The sequence below is a fragment of the Ptychodera flava genome, chromosome 9, assembly GCF_041260155.1.
Source record: "Ptychodera flava strain L36383 chromosome 9, AS_Pfla_20210202, whole genome shotgun sequence".
NCBI classification, from domain to species: domain Eukaryota; kingdom Metazoa; phylum Hemichordata; class Enteropneusta; family Ptychoderidae; genus Ptychodera; species Ptychodera flava.
Window position 1 is genome coordinate 13,429,021 of NC_091936.1, and position 16,232 is coordinate 13,445,252.

The window sequence follows — 16,232 nt, forward strand, 5'->3', positions numbered from 1 at the left end:
AAGCAGTTCTGGTCACGTGGTAACCATTCATACACGAGACAGCTTAAATGTCTCTTAATGATGACGTCACGTCGACAGCTTCCGGAAATCCCCTGAGTTGATAGAGCTGTGTCAGCATTTACACGGTAGTGCATTTTGGCCAGTCGATTCGTAAACAGTTTCTTCATCACACCGTACGACCTGCCAAAACTGAGTTTAATTGTTACAAATAAACCAGAAGTCTTCATACTTTTTTCCACTTGTTACGACACGAGAATCAAATAACACCAGATTTTACCACCTTTCTTTTAAAAATTTAATCACAAGGTACTTTCCGTGATCCAAAATCGGAAGCTGCGTGGGATGTTTTCGTCTGAAAAATTTTGAGCCCCGAAAACATATGTACAATAGGATACCGTGGACATAAGGTGGTATTACGTGGTAAAACGCCTACAGAATGAAAATGAAGTGTACATGTTTTGTACTGGTGCAATGCAGCGCTGGCCACAAATAGTTCAAAAGTTCACCGTAACGAAGCCCTATGAATAATTCATAACACTTTTCAGTACATGGCATAAACGTAATGGGAGGACAGAGACAGAAGCTGACAGAGAGGGAAAGGGGCTGATACAAACTGGCAGACGTTAAGACGGAAAGAAAGACAGACTGCGGAGCGCTAGCGACAGACAGACATCATTTTACGTTTGTTCAAAAGTGTCTTCAAAGAAATCGCAAGTCAGAACCGGAAATATCTCGTGGTTTCCGGTTTGCGGAAACATGATGATAAATCAGAATGATAACAAATCAATTTGACCTGGTCAGAGAAAATATATTTTTCCTTAATGCAGACTGAGCCTAAATATTGGAAAACTATAGGCAAACTTCCTAAAAACTTGGCAAGCGCAGAAAGAAAAATGAACGGTGGATTTTATGTTTCTTTTTCTTCCTTCTTGTTGAAGTCATTATTTCAGAGAGACATGAATATCTGTAGGTTGTCTACAGTTTGTACGGTTTATATGCGATGAACTTGCCTAGTTCCTATAGACGAAGTATTTTTGCCTTCGGAGATTTTGGCCTTCGCCAAAAATCTCAATCTCCGAAAGCAAAACACTTCGTCTATAGGGACTAGGCTAGCGATGAGCGTATCGGAATATACCGTTTGCATTTCAGGGATCGTGTGAGCGCCCTCAGAGCATTACTCATGTTCGTTTTCAGAAGACTTTAAGTTAATAGCAACTACAAAACCAGATTCTATAGAATCATTTCTTCAGAACTATTTACATCATACGTGTTGTGAATATTCATTTTCCAATATCATATACATTCACAAGGGGATCTAATCATGATCTCACGCTCACCAGTTTTGTTGTAAAGATCTTTTTCCATAAATTATGATATAAAAAGAAACACTCAATTTTTTATTCTACTGTCAAACACGTTAATGATGCTAAATGCAGTTCCTTATCAATCAATCAATCAATCAATCAATCAATCAATCAATCAATCAATCTATTATCTATCTATCTATCTATCTATCTATCTATCTATCTATCTATCTTTCTATCTGTCTGTCTGTCTGTCTGTCTGTCTGTCTTTCTATCTTTCTGTCTAGATTTGGAAGAGAAATGATTTCAGAATTGATTTCAGCTTTCTATCAAGATATCTCGATACTCATCTGATATAAGTATCCCAAAGGCGATTAAACGTAAAAGATGTCACCACAATGTAATTCCCCTAACTTCGTCACAAAAGTCCCATGCCAGCCTATGGTGTCTGCGATCAAACACCTGTTCCCCAGCTACCCCATCCTCTCCCTCCTCTCGTTCTTGAGCCTGTCAGTCTTCTTATCTTCAATCCATCCGGTTAGACTCCCTGGCCCGTGTCTCTATTTGCTGTAATGCTTTCAAGGTTGTGTACTTTCACGATTTCTTCTTTCTTTGCATCAAAAAGGTTTATTGTCATGTAAACAAGAAGACGATGCGTTCTTAATGTGAGATATCACATCTTTCTGTTTCTTCTGTTTGAAAATAAAAATTGTTTAAATTTAACTCTAGTGAACTTGCATTTATAAAGGATTTTCCTCTTGCAGTAATTATGAGAAGAGCGACCAAAGCCACGTCATGCTGTTGGTAGATAATGTACGATTATCAGAGCGATGAATATTCTGCTTGTAAAATTACTCATTGTCGGCTGATTGCATACACAAGCAATGCGTATTGACAAACTTTGCATGACTGATATAATTATCAATGACTGGCGTCCATTTAATACATGTTGAAGTCTTCAAGACCCCACTCTTCAGAATCTGTGGCACAGGCAGTTGTGATGCTTTCCAACATCCGTATCACAGATTCCAGCTTTCCATAGCTATTCCAGGGACTAGATCTTTCTCTCTGCTTAGCTTAGTTTATTCCTTTGTTTGTATTTTGATTCTTGTTCTGTGTCAGTGAAATAACCGTTATTTTACAATGTTTTATTATGGTGTTTTCAACAACCTAGGAAGACAAGCAACAAATAACGTCTGTTAGATTTTTTGTAAAATGAATTTGAAAACGAGGTCATTAAACCTGGGGAAGAGGTGGAAGGCGGGGGAGGGTATTAGTGGGGTATGCAGTGGCAAGGTAACAGTATACATTCTACGTAAATGTTTCTCTGTATACATTTCTATTCATTCTCTATACAGCAAATCTCTGATTTCAAGTGACCTATAGCATTATCCAACGTAAACAAATGCAAATCGCTGTCCAATAGGACTAAATCCGCTCTAACGTCTTCAATGGTGTTTTACACGGTGAACTTTGCCGCTAGTCACAGGAAACTAATTCGTGTATAAATTACAATTAGCGTATGAAGAGAGTGTACGTTAGCAGAGAGTTGTATCGGGCCAAGTAAATGAAGTAATGATAGTTCCTTGTAGCGTTTCTTATGACATCTACATTACGTCTGAAACAACAACAACAACACAACAGTTATGTTCGTTGAATTTTATTGGTCAACAACAACACGACTAATAAACATAAATAACAACACAAACAATAACAACAACCAAATTTCTGGGTTCCCTATGCACTAAGTAGCGTTGTCTTGCGATTGCCCAGTTCTGAGAGAGTAATGGCCACTAGATCTTGGGAGGGGTGGTGAAAAAGGAAAAAGATCTGCCTAGCAACATTGCTAAAGTAGTATTTTTACGACCCGGGCCTTGTTTATTAAAATAACTATCTGCATGAAGATTGGTCGATAAATTGTGTAAATACTTAAACACGATTTGAACTAATTTTGGATGATTGGATCTTTATATTTTTCAAATTTCTAAAAAAGTTTTAGATGCCCTATCGCTGAATGTTGCGATATTACAAATAACTCATAAAAACAAGTCTGTAACTTGAAAAAAAGCAGATGAGGTTATATTTGCAGCCTGAATCGACATTTCTTCACCATCCAATTATCCTAAATTAGTTCCAGTTGTGTTCCTAATGAAATAGTGAGCATACTGAGCAAAATATAAAAACACTTTGCGAAATTTTGGAACGAAATAACAAAGTGTATGTTAACGTACTGTCCACTCCCTCCTATACGACCTTATGGTCCATCCCTAATGTCGTTCTGCATACTGGTGTCTCCATGCTGTGTGCACGGGATTGGTCAAAACATTTTTGTTTAATATGAAAGCGTTCACAATCTCAATAGAAGGAAAACTTAAGACATTAGTCATGTGACTTTAATGGACCCACAGATTACTTTATATCGTTGACCACTGCTATGAAACCATATTGCTCGTTTATGTTGCCAGTTTCCTTTCGGTAGCAATGGGAAAGAAAAAAACTTCACCTCATTTGTGTCCTAAATTACGCGAGGATTATTCATGCTGAACGGTCTTTTCAGTACAGGCTGCGACATTATGAGGGTTGGTTATCCAGGAAGTGAAACGCAGGTGTAACGATATTTCTGCTTCCCGCCATCAATGTTTAGGGTAAATGACTGTTGCGTTTGATTATGCTCTCTGCGCTGTGTACTGAAATACAAAGTAGAAGTCCTAATTTGATTCGCTCCCGTAGGAAATATTGATTGCCATTGTATCAATTCATCTTCAGTTTAAAGTATAGTATTCTGACAGGTCAACTTACACGGTATAATTACTCATCGTTTTGTGGGCGATGACAGGGTTTGCTGATCTGCGTTTGGACGTGATTTATGGGTCTGATCATCTTATTGGTCGGTACTCTCATGACGTAAGTGATTCTTAGCAACGCTTTGAACTATTGGTCGATAAAGTCTCGATGGTCGGAAGAAGTTGCGTATATTGCCGCGTTTCGTGTCGTTCGCACCGCGCACTCTGCAGGAGAGTAGGAGTACGTCAGTGGAATTACAGCAAGAGAGGTCGTCTGTTCCCCAAACCGGATCTTGGTAGGTATTTACTTTCACAGAGTAAGTGAATGTGCTTTGTGGATGTGTAACACTTTGTCTTGACTCTTTGCTCGAAACCTTTAGTAAACGTTATTAACGTATATTCGTGTTTTTCAAGCTACTTTGATATGCATGCAGACTCGACGTGTTGCAGTAGGCCTTCTGCCAAAACTTGTAAATATGGAGTAAATCGTGGATATCGAACTAGAATGACTTCTCGATATACAGCTTTCATTATGATCCGTTTTGGTTTTCTCAGATGCCCTTTCCGTGGGCACGGCGTCTGCCGTCCTATGTAGCTCCATTTGTTGTATGTTTGGCGTGTTTTCCACCAGTTTTGTCCCGTTCGTAAAATTTAGTTGCCGATCTTCTCCGAAAATAATGTCGAAAGAAATGGTTTTCAACCTTGTAAGCTTAATATGTTCATGTAATTTCCAGTGTTATCGTTGACGACTGAATTTGAGACTTGATCAGAATTCATCAACAATAACATGTCATTCTTTACTCAACGCGTTACATTTTCAAAACGAACATCTTGTATTTCGATCTTCTTAAGGGAGAAGAAGTAAGTGTACATGCATTTAAAAACATATTTTAATGAAATATTATCAAAATTTACGACTATTGCTGTGCGCGGGTTCTACGGGATATTTCGAGGCTATTATTATTTTTTTTTACAATGATTGTCGGTCTACGGCTTGAATGGATTCATTTTGAAGAATTTGCACTGAATGAAGTTTCAAAATCGAGTTAACAGAGGATATAAAACTGTCATGTTTGAATTTCAGCCATCGGTAACTTTTAGAAAATTTCACTTTTCTCTCATTTTCAAACTTTTGCGGTTGCTCGTGATTGTAACAGTCATTCTTGATCATGAAAGTGACTGGTTTAAAGCTTTCTTGAGGAAAGTCGGAGCAAACTTTTAGCTTTAGATTTGTCAGTTGCGAGGCGAGTATTACCTTCACTTACCTACAAGGATTTCTCAGATTATATGAATGATAATACAGATATTGGAAGTGGGGTTAAGTTGTTTATTCCAGACTTTTACATTCGTTCGGCCTCAGACCCTCGAGTTTTCCCGATTGTCTACGATTCACCTAGACGAGTTAGATGGCTTTTCAACACATGCCTGTGTAAAGTGTTACAAAAGCTATGAAGAAATCAAGATATCAGAATCTTACCCAATTTCCAACCATTTTATTACGTCGTTTAGCCAATAAAAGAGATGGATAACGTGCGGGGACGTGTAAACTTCAAATTGGTAGATAAGACAAAATTATAAGTATGAGCCAGTTCCTTTATTAGTTCAAAACAGAAAGGCCAATTCAAAACTCGTCGATTGTTTTCGAGTTTTCGCAGCAGCAATCCTTGATCGCCTGATTTCAATCGACAATAATTTAGCAACGGACCATTGAACATTTCGTAAATTTACTCTCTGCCTAGCCGTCAGGCCCTAATTTGTCTATAAATTTAGATGCAGTAGATATAACAAGTTAATAGCCCCATTGATTCAACATAGTATTGCCGTGTCCCTTCAAAGTTAAATAATCTTCAACATTTGAAATATTCTCTCATCAATGAGAAACTTTTCGACGAGACATTTATGTAGCGTTTTAGGGTCCTCTTCTCTGTTGAACAGAAATAATCACAATCTTCATATTTTAGAGGGGATGAAACTATTCCCAGACCTTATCTATATCGACTCGACCTTTAATACCCACATTGCGGCTGGAAATCCGATCATACGTTATAGCTGTATTATAAAGATCAGATAGGCGATAAAAGGTGATATGTTCTTATTAAAAGCTATGATTAGTCATGCAAGCTTTGCTAAAAGTATCGTGATGCAAGAATGAGAGGAATTACGATGAGATTCTTTGCTAACAGGACTGAATCGTCCTAATAAGGGAGCGTCAGTTCAGATGTACTCTGCGCTTCATTAGCAGTACTTGGAAGAACCACAAGGGACTCTTACATTTATTCATAAGACGTGTCATAAGCATTTTATCCGGCCGAGTATTTGCGTCGAATACAGATTGGTGCGCTTTGCTATAGCTTGACGTGACAGCATGACATACAGTGTAATCGAAGGATGACTTTTGCTCTGACAAAGCGACTTTCAACTCTCGGGATTGAATGTCTGATGCAACGATTTTCTACTCAGTTAGCTTGTATAGTCTTTGCTGGGACATCGAATTCCCATGTACTGCATGCATGCTAATAGAGTACTTGTATAGTGTATGTCGGAGAATACAAACCGTTGTCTATATAATACAAGGGCCTGAGATCGACTTCTTTCATCATCTGGTTGGAAGAATCTGAATCAAGTTGTATGTTTGCTATGAAGATGATAACTATAATCGTCCGTAACGACCATAGCTTATTCTGGAAAATCTCTATTTCTCTCAAAACTGAAGGAGTCGAAGTGGGAAATGCATGGTCAGGTGACCAGCGCATCAGAACGGAATTGAAGGTTAAGGTGTAGAATGCGCGTCGGGGACAGATATTCGGACTCTCAAACTTTACAATATTATTTTGTCCTACCACTTGCGGAGGCTGGTTTTGAAGTTTATGGAGTAAAAAAGTTTTCACCGGCTTGTTTTTGAAAATTAGGATTTTTATTAATCTCTTAAGTTTGATGTGCTTGCGACGAGAATCCACGTTATGAACTATGACATAACGTTGTTTTGCATCAGTCTTACTAGAAACACTTCGACAAGAAAAACTAGTTGATAGAAAGTGACACCGTTGACGGTTTTGTTACCGCGCATGCCACGAAAGAATGGTCAGCCAGCAAGTGGTACGAAGTTTTTATCTTCTGAAATAACTAGGTGGCAAAAAACATGGCATTAAACTTGATACGTTGACACATTTGATCATTGCACGGATATTAATTTATTAAATGAATCGATTGACTGTCGACATGTTGATTATAGTATAGGTGTTAGAGACGCAGTCAACTCTATCTTTACACTCGATAAAGTGATGTATAGATACCATGGGATCGAAAGACGGGACATCATCATCAGTGTTGAAAGGAAAATGTCGCCCGTTCAGAGATAGCAATTTTTTGTCTTCAATGCCCGCATTTCACGCCCAAGGTGCTTAATCCATGGGCGGACAATACAGTGTTTGCTCATGAGGATTTTTCTGTTGAAGGTGATGTTTGAATGCGATATTGTTTAGCAGTTGTGCTAAATCACAGTCCAGAGGGATGTGGCTAAATGTTCATAGGAATAAGTCTGTTTGGAAGACATAGTGCTGTTAATTGACAGACGATGACTGTTTTGGTTCTATTTCTACATCAGGTATACATTGAAATTCATGAAGTATTGAGATTACGCACCCCGTCTCTTCGTGGGAATTAAGATGTTTTGCCATTCACGTGACGTTTACTCCATGAACATCGTAAATTTACTCAGTTTAGTTTTGTGTTAATTTTTACGGGCATAATTATCCTCAATTCCCGTTTCATCTTTCCGACTTGGAGCCGTGTTATAGTCGCGCACATAGATTCTCCTTTTTACTTCCATGGCCGCTCATGCATGTGCAGAACTATGACAAGTGGTCGTAATACTGTCGACTGATTCAACGTGTGTCATTATATATGTCCCAACGCGTGTTTAATCTGATGATTTGGATTAGAAATAAACACTTAAAAACTTCAAAATGAATCCATAAATTATATAACACCCGACAGCAAATTTAGGAACTGGCCTATTTTGCATAAAAGAAAATAGAAAACGGCGATCACAATGAAATAATATTCTGTAATGCGTGGATCGTATCAAGTAAAACAAGACAACCGCGTAAAAGTGGTTTACTTAGACCATGTTACTCTGCCATGATCCGCCGCTGACAAGATCGCGAAGTTAATTTACGGCCAGAAAGACTCTGCCGTACACTTCCGATGAGAATAGAACTTGAATTACAGCTGTAAAAAATTAATAGCAAACTTCAGTGATGCACATCCCACGAACTTTCTGAACAATGCCTGAGTAAGACCGGACTGCCCGGTCATCCGTATGTGTCTATAAGGACAGCTTCCTTTAATTAAGGACAACAGCATGGATAATATATAGCAAGGCTTTTTGCATTGCTCAATACAATGGGGCAGCATACACTGGCGTCACCGAGGCAATGTTGAATACGATTCGTACGGAATACTCAGCATCCGGTCTAATTCTTGCATTATATTGAGCTATATCACGCCCTCAAGCTAAATATGTTGACAGGCTATATTATAGTAACGTACGGTAGTGAAAATGTAACGGTAAGTTCGCATATTTATGTTCAGAAATATTAATAGGTTCTTTAACGATGAGAATCAAGGGGCAGACCTCTGGGTTTCTCGTTGATGTTCATGTCGAATAACCAAATTAAAAATTGACTTTGTTTTTCGCATTTTCTGAGACAACCGGCGATGTTTTCCATCAATAATGCGTTTATAATACTCTACAATGCCGGAAACTAACTTCCGATATCACTTTCAGCTTGAATATGTTTGATAAAGTGACTATAGAAGAAAGTTTGAGAATCTGAGTGCCCGATGCAGGTGAACCGCGCACAGGCACTCGTTAACACATATATCTGCGTGGACATGTGCAGTATACGACCGCCTGTGAGGGCAAAGCGATGTTTCTCTTTCTTTGAATTCGATAAAGAAAGCGATAGCAACGAGAAAAGGAAATCGAGTAGAGAATTTGTGATTGAACATCGATGAAGAGTGCTATTAGGATATTACAAGTAATTTGTTACATTGAAAATTTCATACAAAAGCGAGCCTTCTTTTGAAATTCATTGGATCGAATGTCTTACATAGAAGTCCATAACAGTTAAAATAATACTCTTAACAGGAGACTTAACATAAGTCTTAAGATAATACTCTCAACTCATAGTACTCTTCTGTCTTAAAAAAGAAAACACGTCAAATACTATTAAAACTGAACAGTGAGACAAAACAATGAGAAACCTGTCTGTTGAGGTTTGCAGTGAACCCTGAACGTTGTCATGCATGACAGTGTTGAACAACCTATCGCCAACCACGGGGGACACATAAATTATAATTTCAACGAAGTCGATTTCTTTTTTATTCAACTTATTCGCGTAATGGATACATCCCTGATTTACATAGCCGGTCCCTGGTGGTCAATGTTTACTCATTTACGACCCTTAAAAGAGTATGAATATTTCCGTAATTGGATGACTAGATGACTGTAAATATTATTTAAGTTAGTAAACAGTTTGCGTATAAACCCAACGCCTGGATGTTGGATTAATATGGTGTTAGGTACATCAGTGGTATGTTCTTTTAAAATATGAACCCTGACGTGGAAGATGACTTTGTTCCGGGACTTTTCCTGACGGTTGAATCCCTGTGGTTCATAAGGAATAAATTTTATCAAGTATTCTACACTGCTATCGCAAGTGTCTGACCACTTGTATTTTTCTGTAAGTGTGCACTCTGTATGAAGCATTTGTGTAGGCGGAAATTTTGCGTCGCGCTGCTCATCACAAGTAACTAGTTTCAGACAGGAATTGCCACGGGTCTCTCACAAATCATGATTTTAAATTTCATGTATTAACAATTGATTATGGAGTTATTGACAGTTGCTGATAATTTAGCAAAAGCGTTGTCAGTATGAGTTCAAGAATGTAACTCTTTCAAGAATTACAGTCATGTATGAAGGATCCGCGCCTGGCGTATGGGACGAACCTTTAGCGAATAGGCCTACACACACTATGCCATGCCTGCAGACACGGAGCCTGAGTTGCCTAGTTTCGACAACGTTTGGCCGCTAAACCTTGAAACAATTATTCTAGCAACACCTTTGATGGTCGGTCGATCTTCAAAACTTAACATGTATGCCGTGAGCATCTTTAGTCGAAGTTAACAGCGCATTTGTCATTTATCACAACCGCACGCTAAGACGTGCCTGCATATAGAAAGGAAAGCGGTGTTGGGAGTCCCGAGACCATACCTGTGCTGTAATACATTGTTGGACATGCTGTGAGCCGATATCCCATCTCGACAAACAGCAGTAATTTATTCAAAAAATTCAAATTCATTGTCTTTTTTTTTGAAACTTTTCCTTGCAGGACCATGGAAAAACTGGTATTGCTAATGTTTACCGTGACTACACTTTTGATGCTTTTCAATGTTCACCCGGTGGCATCATTACCTGTTCTGCCGAGCGGCGATCTGGATGATCTTGAGGAGAATGACGAACAGACAGTGATCGACCCATCTCAAAGTCGACTGCTCCAAGCATTAATTAACTCTGGCTTTAAACAGGTATCTCGTTTTACATTCTCTCGCTAATATTTTCCACTGTTGATAAAATAAAAATGAGACTGAAATCTAATTATTTTAAATAATAGTTCAGGCAAAAATCGGCACGATTAATTTTGTATGTCTCTATCTTGAAAACAACTGTACACTTTTGCGTACAACGGCTTGTTCATGACGTAATATTCTCATACTACCTGCTAACTGGTTTGAGAGGAGGGTATTTAGTCAGTGTAAGAATTTGATCTTTTTGGATTTTGGAGTCAACAATCAGTAGGTAACGTTTTTTTGGTTTTAAAGGCAAGTTTTCAAACATATGCTCTCTATTGTAAGGTTATCATAACATAGAGAAATAACACTCTCCCTGAAGATCCACTGTCATCGTTTGTTCCGTCAGACTACCGATGGTGTGAATAGTCATTGCCGTCAGTCGAAAGCCTCTAGACCGCATAAGAGACCTTCACAGAAAGCACACATTAACCGAACTATCTATACAAGTATAAAACACTATTAGCTTATTCATAATTTGTTCGGAAGTGATACACACAAAAGCTAGAACACAACAAAAACTGTGGTATTTTTATTGTATGCAATTTTGCCTTCTAGGAGGATGAGTTGAAAGCAGAGCCAGATATTGTGAACGAAAAGAGGAACCGGAGAGTGCTACAGGTGTGTATTGATTGGAGAACCAAGTCCTGGAAGTGGTGTTACGTGAGTATTTGAAAGCTGGGGGAACTGCATGTCTGGCTGACGCATGCGCACGTAAGTGGGCTTGTTTAATGTTTTTCACACGCACGTGTTCACGTATGAAACGACGTTTACTCATAATAAATCCCAGCATTCTTAGCGATTGATTGGAAAGGACATTTATGAATTGCACTAATATAATCGTATTAATATAAATGTTCAAACATGGAATTCTTTTAGATTTCTACCAGTGCGATATTTACACATGTATGCATCAGATTTGGCCTAGTTTGATTGGTCTGACACACCCTTTGCAAAATAACAATTTATATAGCGTATCTTTCCCTTTTTGCGTCTGTGGTATTCGTTTTAGGTTTGTCCTCACCTCGCCGTACAGAGAGTCGAGAACATCAAACAGGAAAGCCAAAAATACTGGAAGACGGAGCATATTTCTACATCTGATTTTAATCCATATTCCTCCGCTACACGGTCGGAGCCGACCGTGAATGTTTTACTATAGACGGTAGAGGTTTTACCTAACCACAGGAATGCATAGCTAAACGGGTGGTTCATGATCATCATAGCCTAGCCATCAGGGGTACATATTAAACTTGGCTTTCATACTTGATGTGTTACTTTCACGGCAATAATGTCAATTAGTATTCATTTCAGATAAACTGTTTAGTCAGGGCGATCGCAAAATTATACGGACTGACTCATCAATCGATTTGCTAGCTGTGGATCCATAGCTGTGATGGTTACAGACGGGATTCCCGCCTTTTACCGGCTGGTTTTGACTTTTACGACTTTCAACCCCGCCACCACCTGTCAGGGTTAAAAGTCGTAAAAGTCAAAACCAGCTCGTAAAATGCAGGAATCCCGTCTGTAACCACCACAGCTGTGGGCCGACAGCTATATCGATTTGCATGCCTGTAACGCACGTCTATCTGTGGATTTCAACTTTTTAAAACTACATGTAATTGTACGAACAGGATAAACTGTCGATGGTTAATTGGCAAGTATGGTAGACCATTTCAATGATCTGGTTTACGCTTGCGTCAGCAATATGATTCAAGACTCAGCTTTTCCTTGTAGGTCCCGAAAAGTGTTTATTTTCGTGCTTGTTTTAGCCCAAATTACGAAAAGCTATCGTAAGTATTCAAAACGAAGGGATGTACATGGCAAGGGCAACGTGAATTACCGCGCAGACGATTAATGTTCTGTATTTCGTCAGAAACGGGACATTGCCTGCGATGCAAGGATGCAAGCTAAAGTAATACAAGGTGCAAACTGACAGATGTTAAAAGGTCTACCCATGAATTGTGGTACGAGGGGCTCACGTTCTTTTTTCCAAAGAAAAGAACGACAGGGAGATAGTAATGAGGAATCGTCTTCTCATGTTAATTGTATTTGTATCTTTGCATCATTTGTATTTCTGGTGAAATAAATAAATAAAAATGAAAAAAAAAATTGAAGAGGGAAAAGAGCTCGAAGGGGAAAATAGAAGGCAGTAATACTCTCTCACTCGCACTACGCACATGCGCACTTATACGAACACGCATAACTATTTCACCTTGGCATCTTTTAGCCCGAGGAAACACCTACAACTTTTGATATGCACCGGTATTTTCTTGACTTTCACTGTTTGGTTATGTGAGCACACTTATTATAAAGTGTACCCTCGCACACACACGAAGTTGCATCTTGTGCACGTTCGTTTTGATGTTCAGTGATGATAATCTGGTGAATATATCAATATTCCCCACACGCCACATGATCAAACTTTTGCCAGGGGGAAGCCACAAAGAAAGCCATTCAAAAGAGATTCTTGAAGGGCGAACAGGCAATTATTTTGGGGGCGGGGAACGGATGGGCGGGCAGTTTTTCGACATTGGTACAAACCATAGAAAACTCAATATCCGATGGGTTTTTGTTTTTTGTTTGTTTGTTCAAAATACGATGAAATAACAGAATGTGAACAGGGATACAATTTCTCAAAATTGACTGATTTGCTCCCCCTTGTGGCACATTTTCCAGTAATGATGTCCAATATTTGCCGTCATTTTAAATTTAAGCCTTTGCAGATTTGTTGCTGTGAGATTCAGGCAATGTTGAACTTCAACAATTTGACAATGTAATCGTGTTTCCCCAGCCGGCCGGCAGAGTTGGGACAACGGATTAGGGACTATTCATCAGTCATTTTGCTTTCAATGCTCTCCATTGATTTTACCAGTATCATTGAGGATGCGTACTATAATTTAACAAAACATGATCATAGTTTCACTCAACATTCTTTTCGTTCTTTTTACAGTACAGAGTGTAAGAAGACGGCTCTTTGGTCAAGACTTCGTGGAATACACTGTTTCATTCATTTCCTATCTTTTCTCCTGATGTTAACATGAGTTACTGTCAACACTTAGCCACAGGGCAAAACAGTGTCTGGCTCCTTCGTGTGTGGACTGAACTTTTAAATCATTTGCCGGCATCCAAAGCAAAATTAAAGTTCCTTGTTTGCTCTACCCTGTGACTGACAGTTTTGGAAGCCTCTGTCCACAGTGTATGGAAGACCGGTCACGACATGCGACATGCGAGTTTTTTTAAACTGCGACCTGGGAATTCTTAAACTGCGACATGCGAGTTCTTAAACTGCGACGTGCGAGTTGCAAAACTAATATGGCGTTTTCATACATGTCATTTCGTTCTCCTCCTAACGATGGATTACAGAGGAAGAGACGAGCTTATTTCTGCATACTTCTACAATGAGTACACCCTGGGACTCTATAGCGGCCACGTTAGGACTCTTACATGTATTGAAGACCGGTCACGACCTGCGACATACGACCTGCGACCTAACCCTAACCCTAACCCTACCCTAACCCTAACCCTAACCCCTAACGCTAACTAACCCTAAGTTATGCCGTTACAATTTTTCTGTACCTTGGCCTAACCTCCAGGGTTGAGAGCGAAGGCTTTTTAGGAGAGAAAACCTAACCCCTAACCCTAACCCTAACCCCTTACCCTAACCCTAACCGCAGATCGCAGTTTTAAAACTCGCATGTCGCATGTCGTGACCGGTCTTCCATAACAGTCTGACAAAGTTTTAGTTTTTTAACAAAAACCAGAGATTTGACAATTACAGAGAATGCTTTGATTACAGAAGTAATCTTTATTTGTGGAAAACTGTATGATTATGTTTTTATATTGCTACTTTAGGTCACTTTGTTCCACCTACACAGTAACTAATCTGCACTGGATATATATGCTTTGAAGCATGGACAAATCCTTGTATTTCGCCAGTTTTGCTCTTTCAATTATAAAATATTACTGTGTGTACCTCTCTTTTCACTGCCGACTGAATAAATATCAAGTTCTAAAAATGCTGTTTATGATTTTACATGTTTAATCCATCAGGTGGGAAACTTCCTTCCCTTTGATGGGTGACCTATAACTTCAGGTATGTACCTCGGGGACAGGTATTCCAACTCTCAAACTTTTAAAATAAATTATTGGTCAATCACTCCTCGGGACTCATTTTGAAGCTGATGGAGTCAATAAACTTTTCGCTGGCTTGTTTTTTGAGAAAATCGAAAATTTACTTTTCCCCAGTGAGTTAATACAGGTATGCGGCCATTTTGAATTTCAAGTGTCGAGAAAGAGCAGGTTACTTCTCTGGTACCACATTTTGCATGGTAAACACCCCCGGATTATTCTTAATTTCTAAAGGGAATGGTTTAAAGTTCTGTTATGGAAAGTTTTGGCAAAAGTTAAAGTTTTTAACTTCAGAGGCGCATATTACCTATAAAACACGTCGACACTCCATATCAATGATTAGCAGTCACAGGTAGCAGCATATGAAAGCCACAAGATGAAGTGGTTGCAATCAAGAGTCTGGACGTCTGTGCTGTAATAAGTGTGCAAAACATGGTTTGTGGGATAGAGAACCCTAAAGTGTGACAGGATTGTGCACTGTTGAATACACCTAGTTTGATCAGTTGTGAAAGTTTTGTTAATGGTGTACAAAGACTGGGCAATTGATAATTTGTTTTTTCCAAACTACCCTAAACTGGAAATAACTGAGAAAAATCAAGTTTTTCATGACATTGTCAATGAGAGACTTCACGTCTTTGGGTAAATTCATCAGCATGTACATACGACATTTCAGGATTTCGAGGACATATTTCACAGATTTTGAATTCATACAGATGACTTCTTGGCTGTGCAGTTGGAGATGTTGATTGTCAATACTCGGGGTGATGCTTACACCAGAGTACTATATTGTCCAACAATGAAGGAATAATTTTTGATGTTAATTACCCAAGCTGTGTTATTATATTCACAATTAATTAACAACCCTTATCCTGCCAGGCAGTATCACTTCCCCATCTGCAAAGTCAGTAAAAGGCAAAACCATCTGCAGTTTCACATACTTGGCATTGTACATTATAGCAGCTTCAGTCAAGTAAAATGTTCAATGCATCAATGTTTTCAGGAGCCTTTTATAATGCAAAATATGGGACATGTCATGCCTCACTGGATTCAACCAACTTGACTTACTTGTGACGTATCTTGGCAGGATAAGGGTTAAAACCAGACATCTGCTATATACAGCATGCGCAAAAAAAAAACGTTCGTAAAATGAAATAGACAAAACTTTTGTAAAATTCACTCATCCATCCTTCTACCATTCTCTGAACACTCTGAGGACTCCCTAGCTTTGCCAAAGACACTCTTCATAGCAGATCTGTAGCGGCAAAGGCACAAACTTGACCACACTTCACAGTTTGGGGATAGCATTTTTTTCATAACACATGATGGTAGTGGTATCAGTTAATGGCTACACAAGAACTGACAGTGGTAAGTCATTCTGCTTTCC

At 38.9% G+C, this 16,232-nt stretch overlaps 1 protein-coding gene across 2 annotated transcripts; it reads left to right on the forward strand.

Moving 5' to 3' along the window:
* The first annotated feature begins 4,240 nt into the window (after window positions 1-4,240).
* On the forward strand, window positions 4,241-14,006 carry LOC139139594 (uncharacterized). 2 transcript variants are annotated; one of them, XR_011553825.1, is made up of 4 exons: window positions 4,241-4,383; window positions 10,483-10,678; window positions 11,279-11,434; window positions 13,671-14,006. XR_011553825.1 is itself a non-coding variant. In XM_070708480.1 (4 exons), exons 2-4 carry the CDS (start codon window positions 10,487-10,489, stop codon window positions 13,680-13,682), a joined length of 309 nt encoding a protein of 102 aa, XP_070564581.1. In that variant the 5' UTR covers window positions 4,241-4,383; window positions 10,483-10,486; the 3' UTR covers window positions 13,683-14,006. The 2 variants fall into 2 exon arrangements, 1 of the variants encoding a protein (XP_070564581.1); XM_070708480.1 differs by having other exon boundaries at window positions 11,279-11,383.
* The last annotated feature ends 2,226 nt before the right edge of the window (window positions 14,007-16,232 follow it).

Excerpts from the sequence above, each read along its gene's own strand:
- LOC139139594 (XM_070708480.1), top strand. The coding sequence starts at position 10,487 with ATGGAAAAACTGGTATTGCTAATGTTTACCGTGACTACACTTTTGATG. Across the intron at positions 10,679-11,278 it reads TTAACTCTGGCTTTAAACAG|GAGGATGAGTTGAAAGCAGA; the intron begins GTATCTCGTTTT and ends TTTGCCTTCTAG.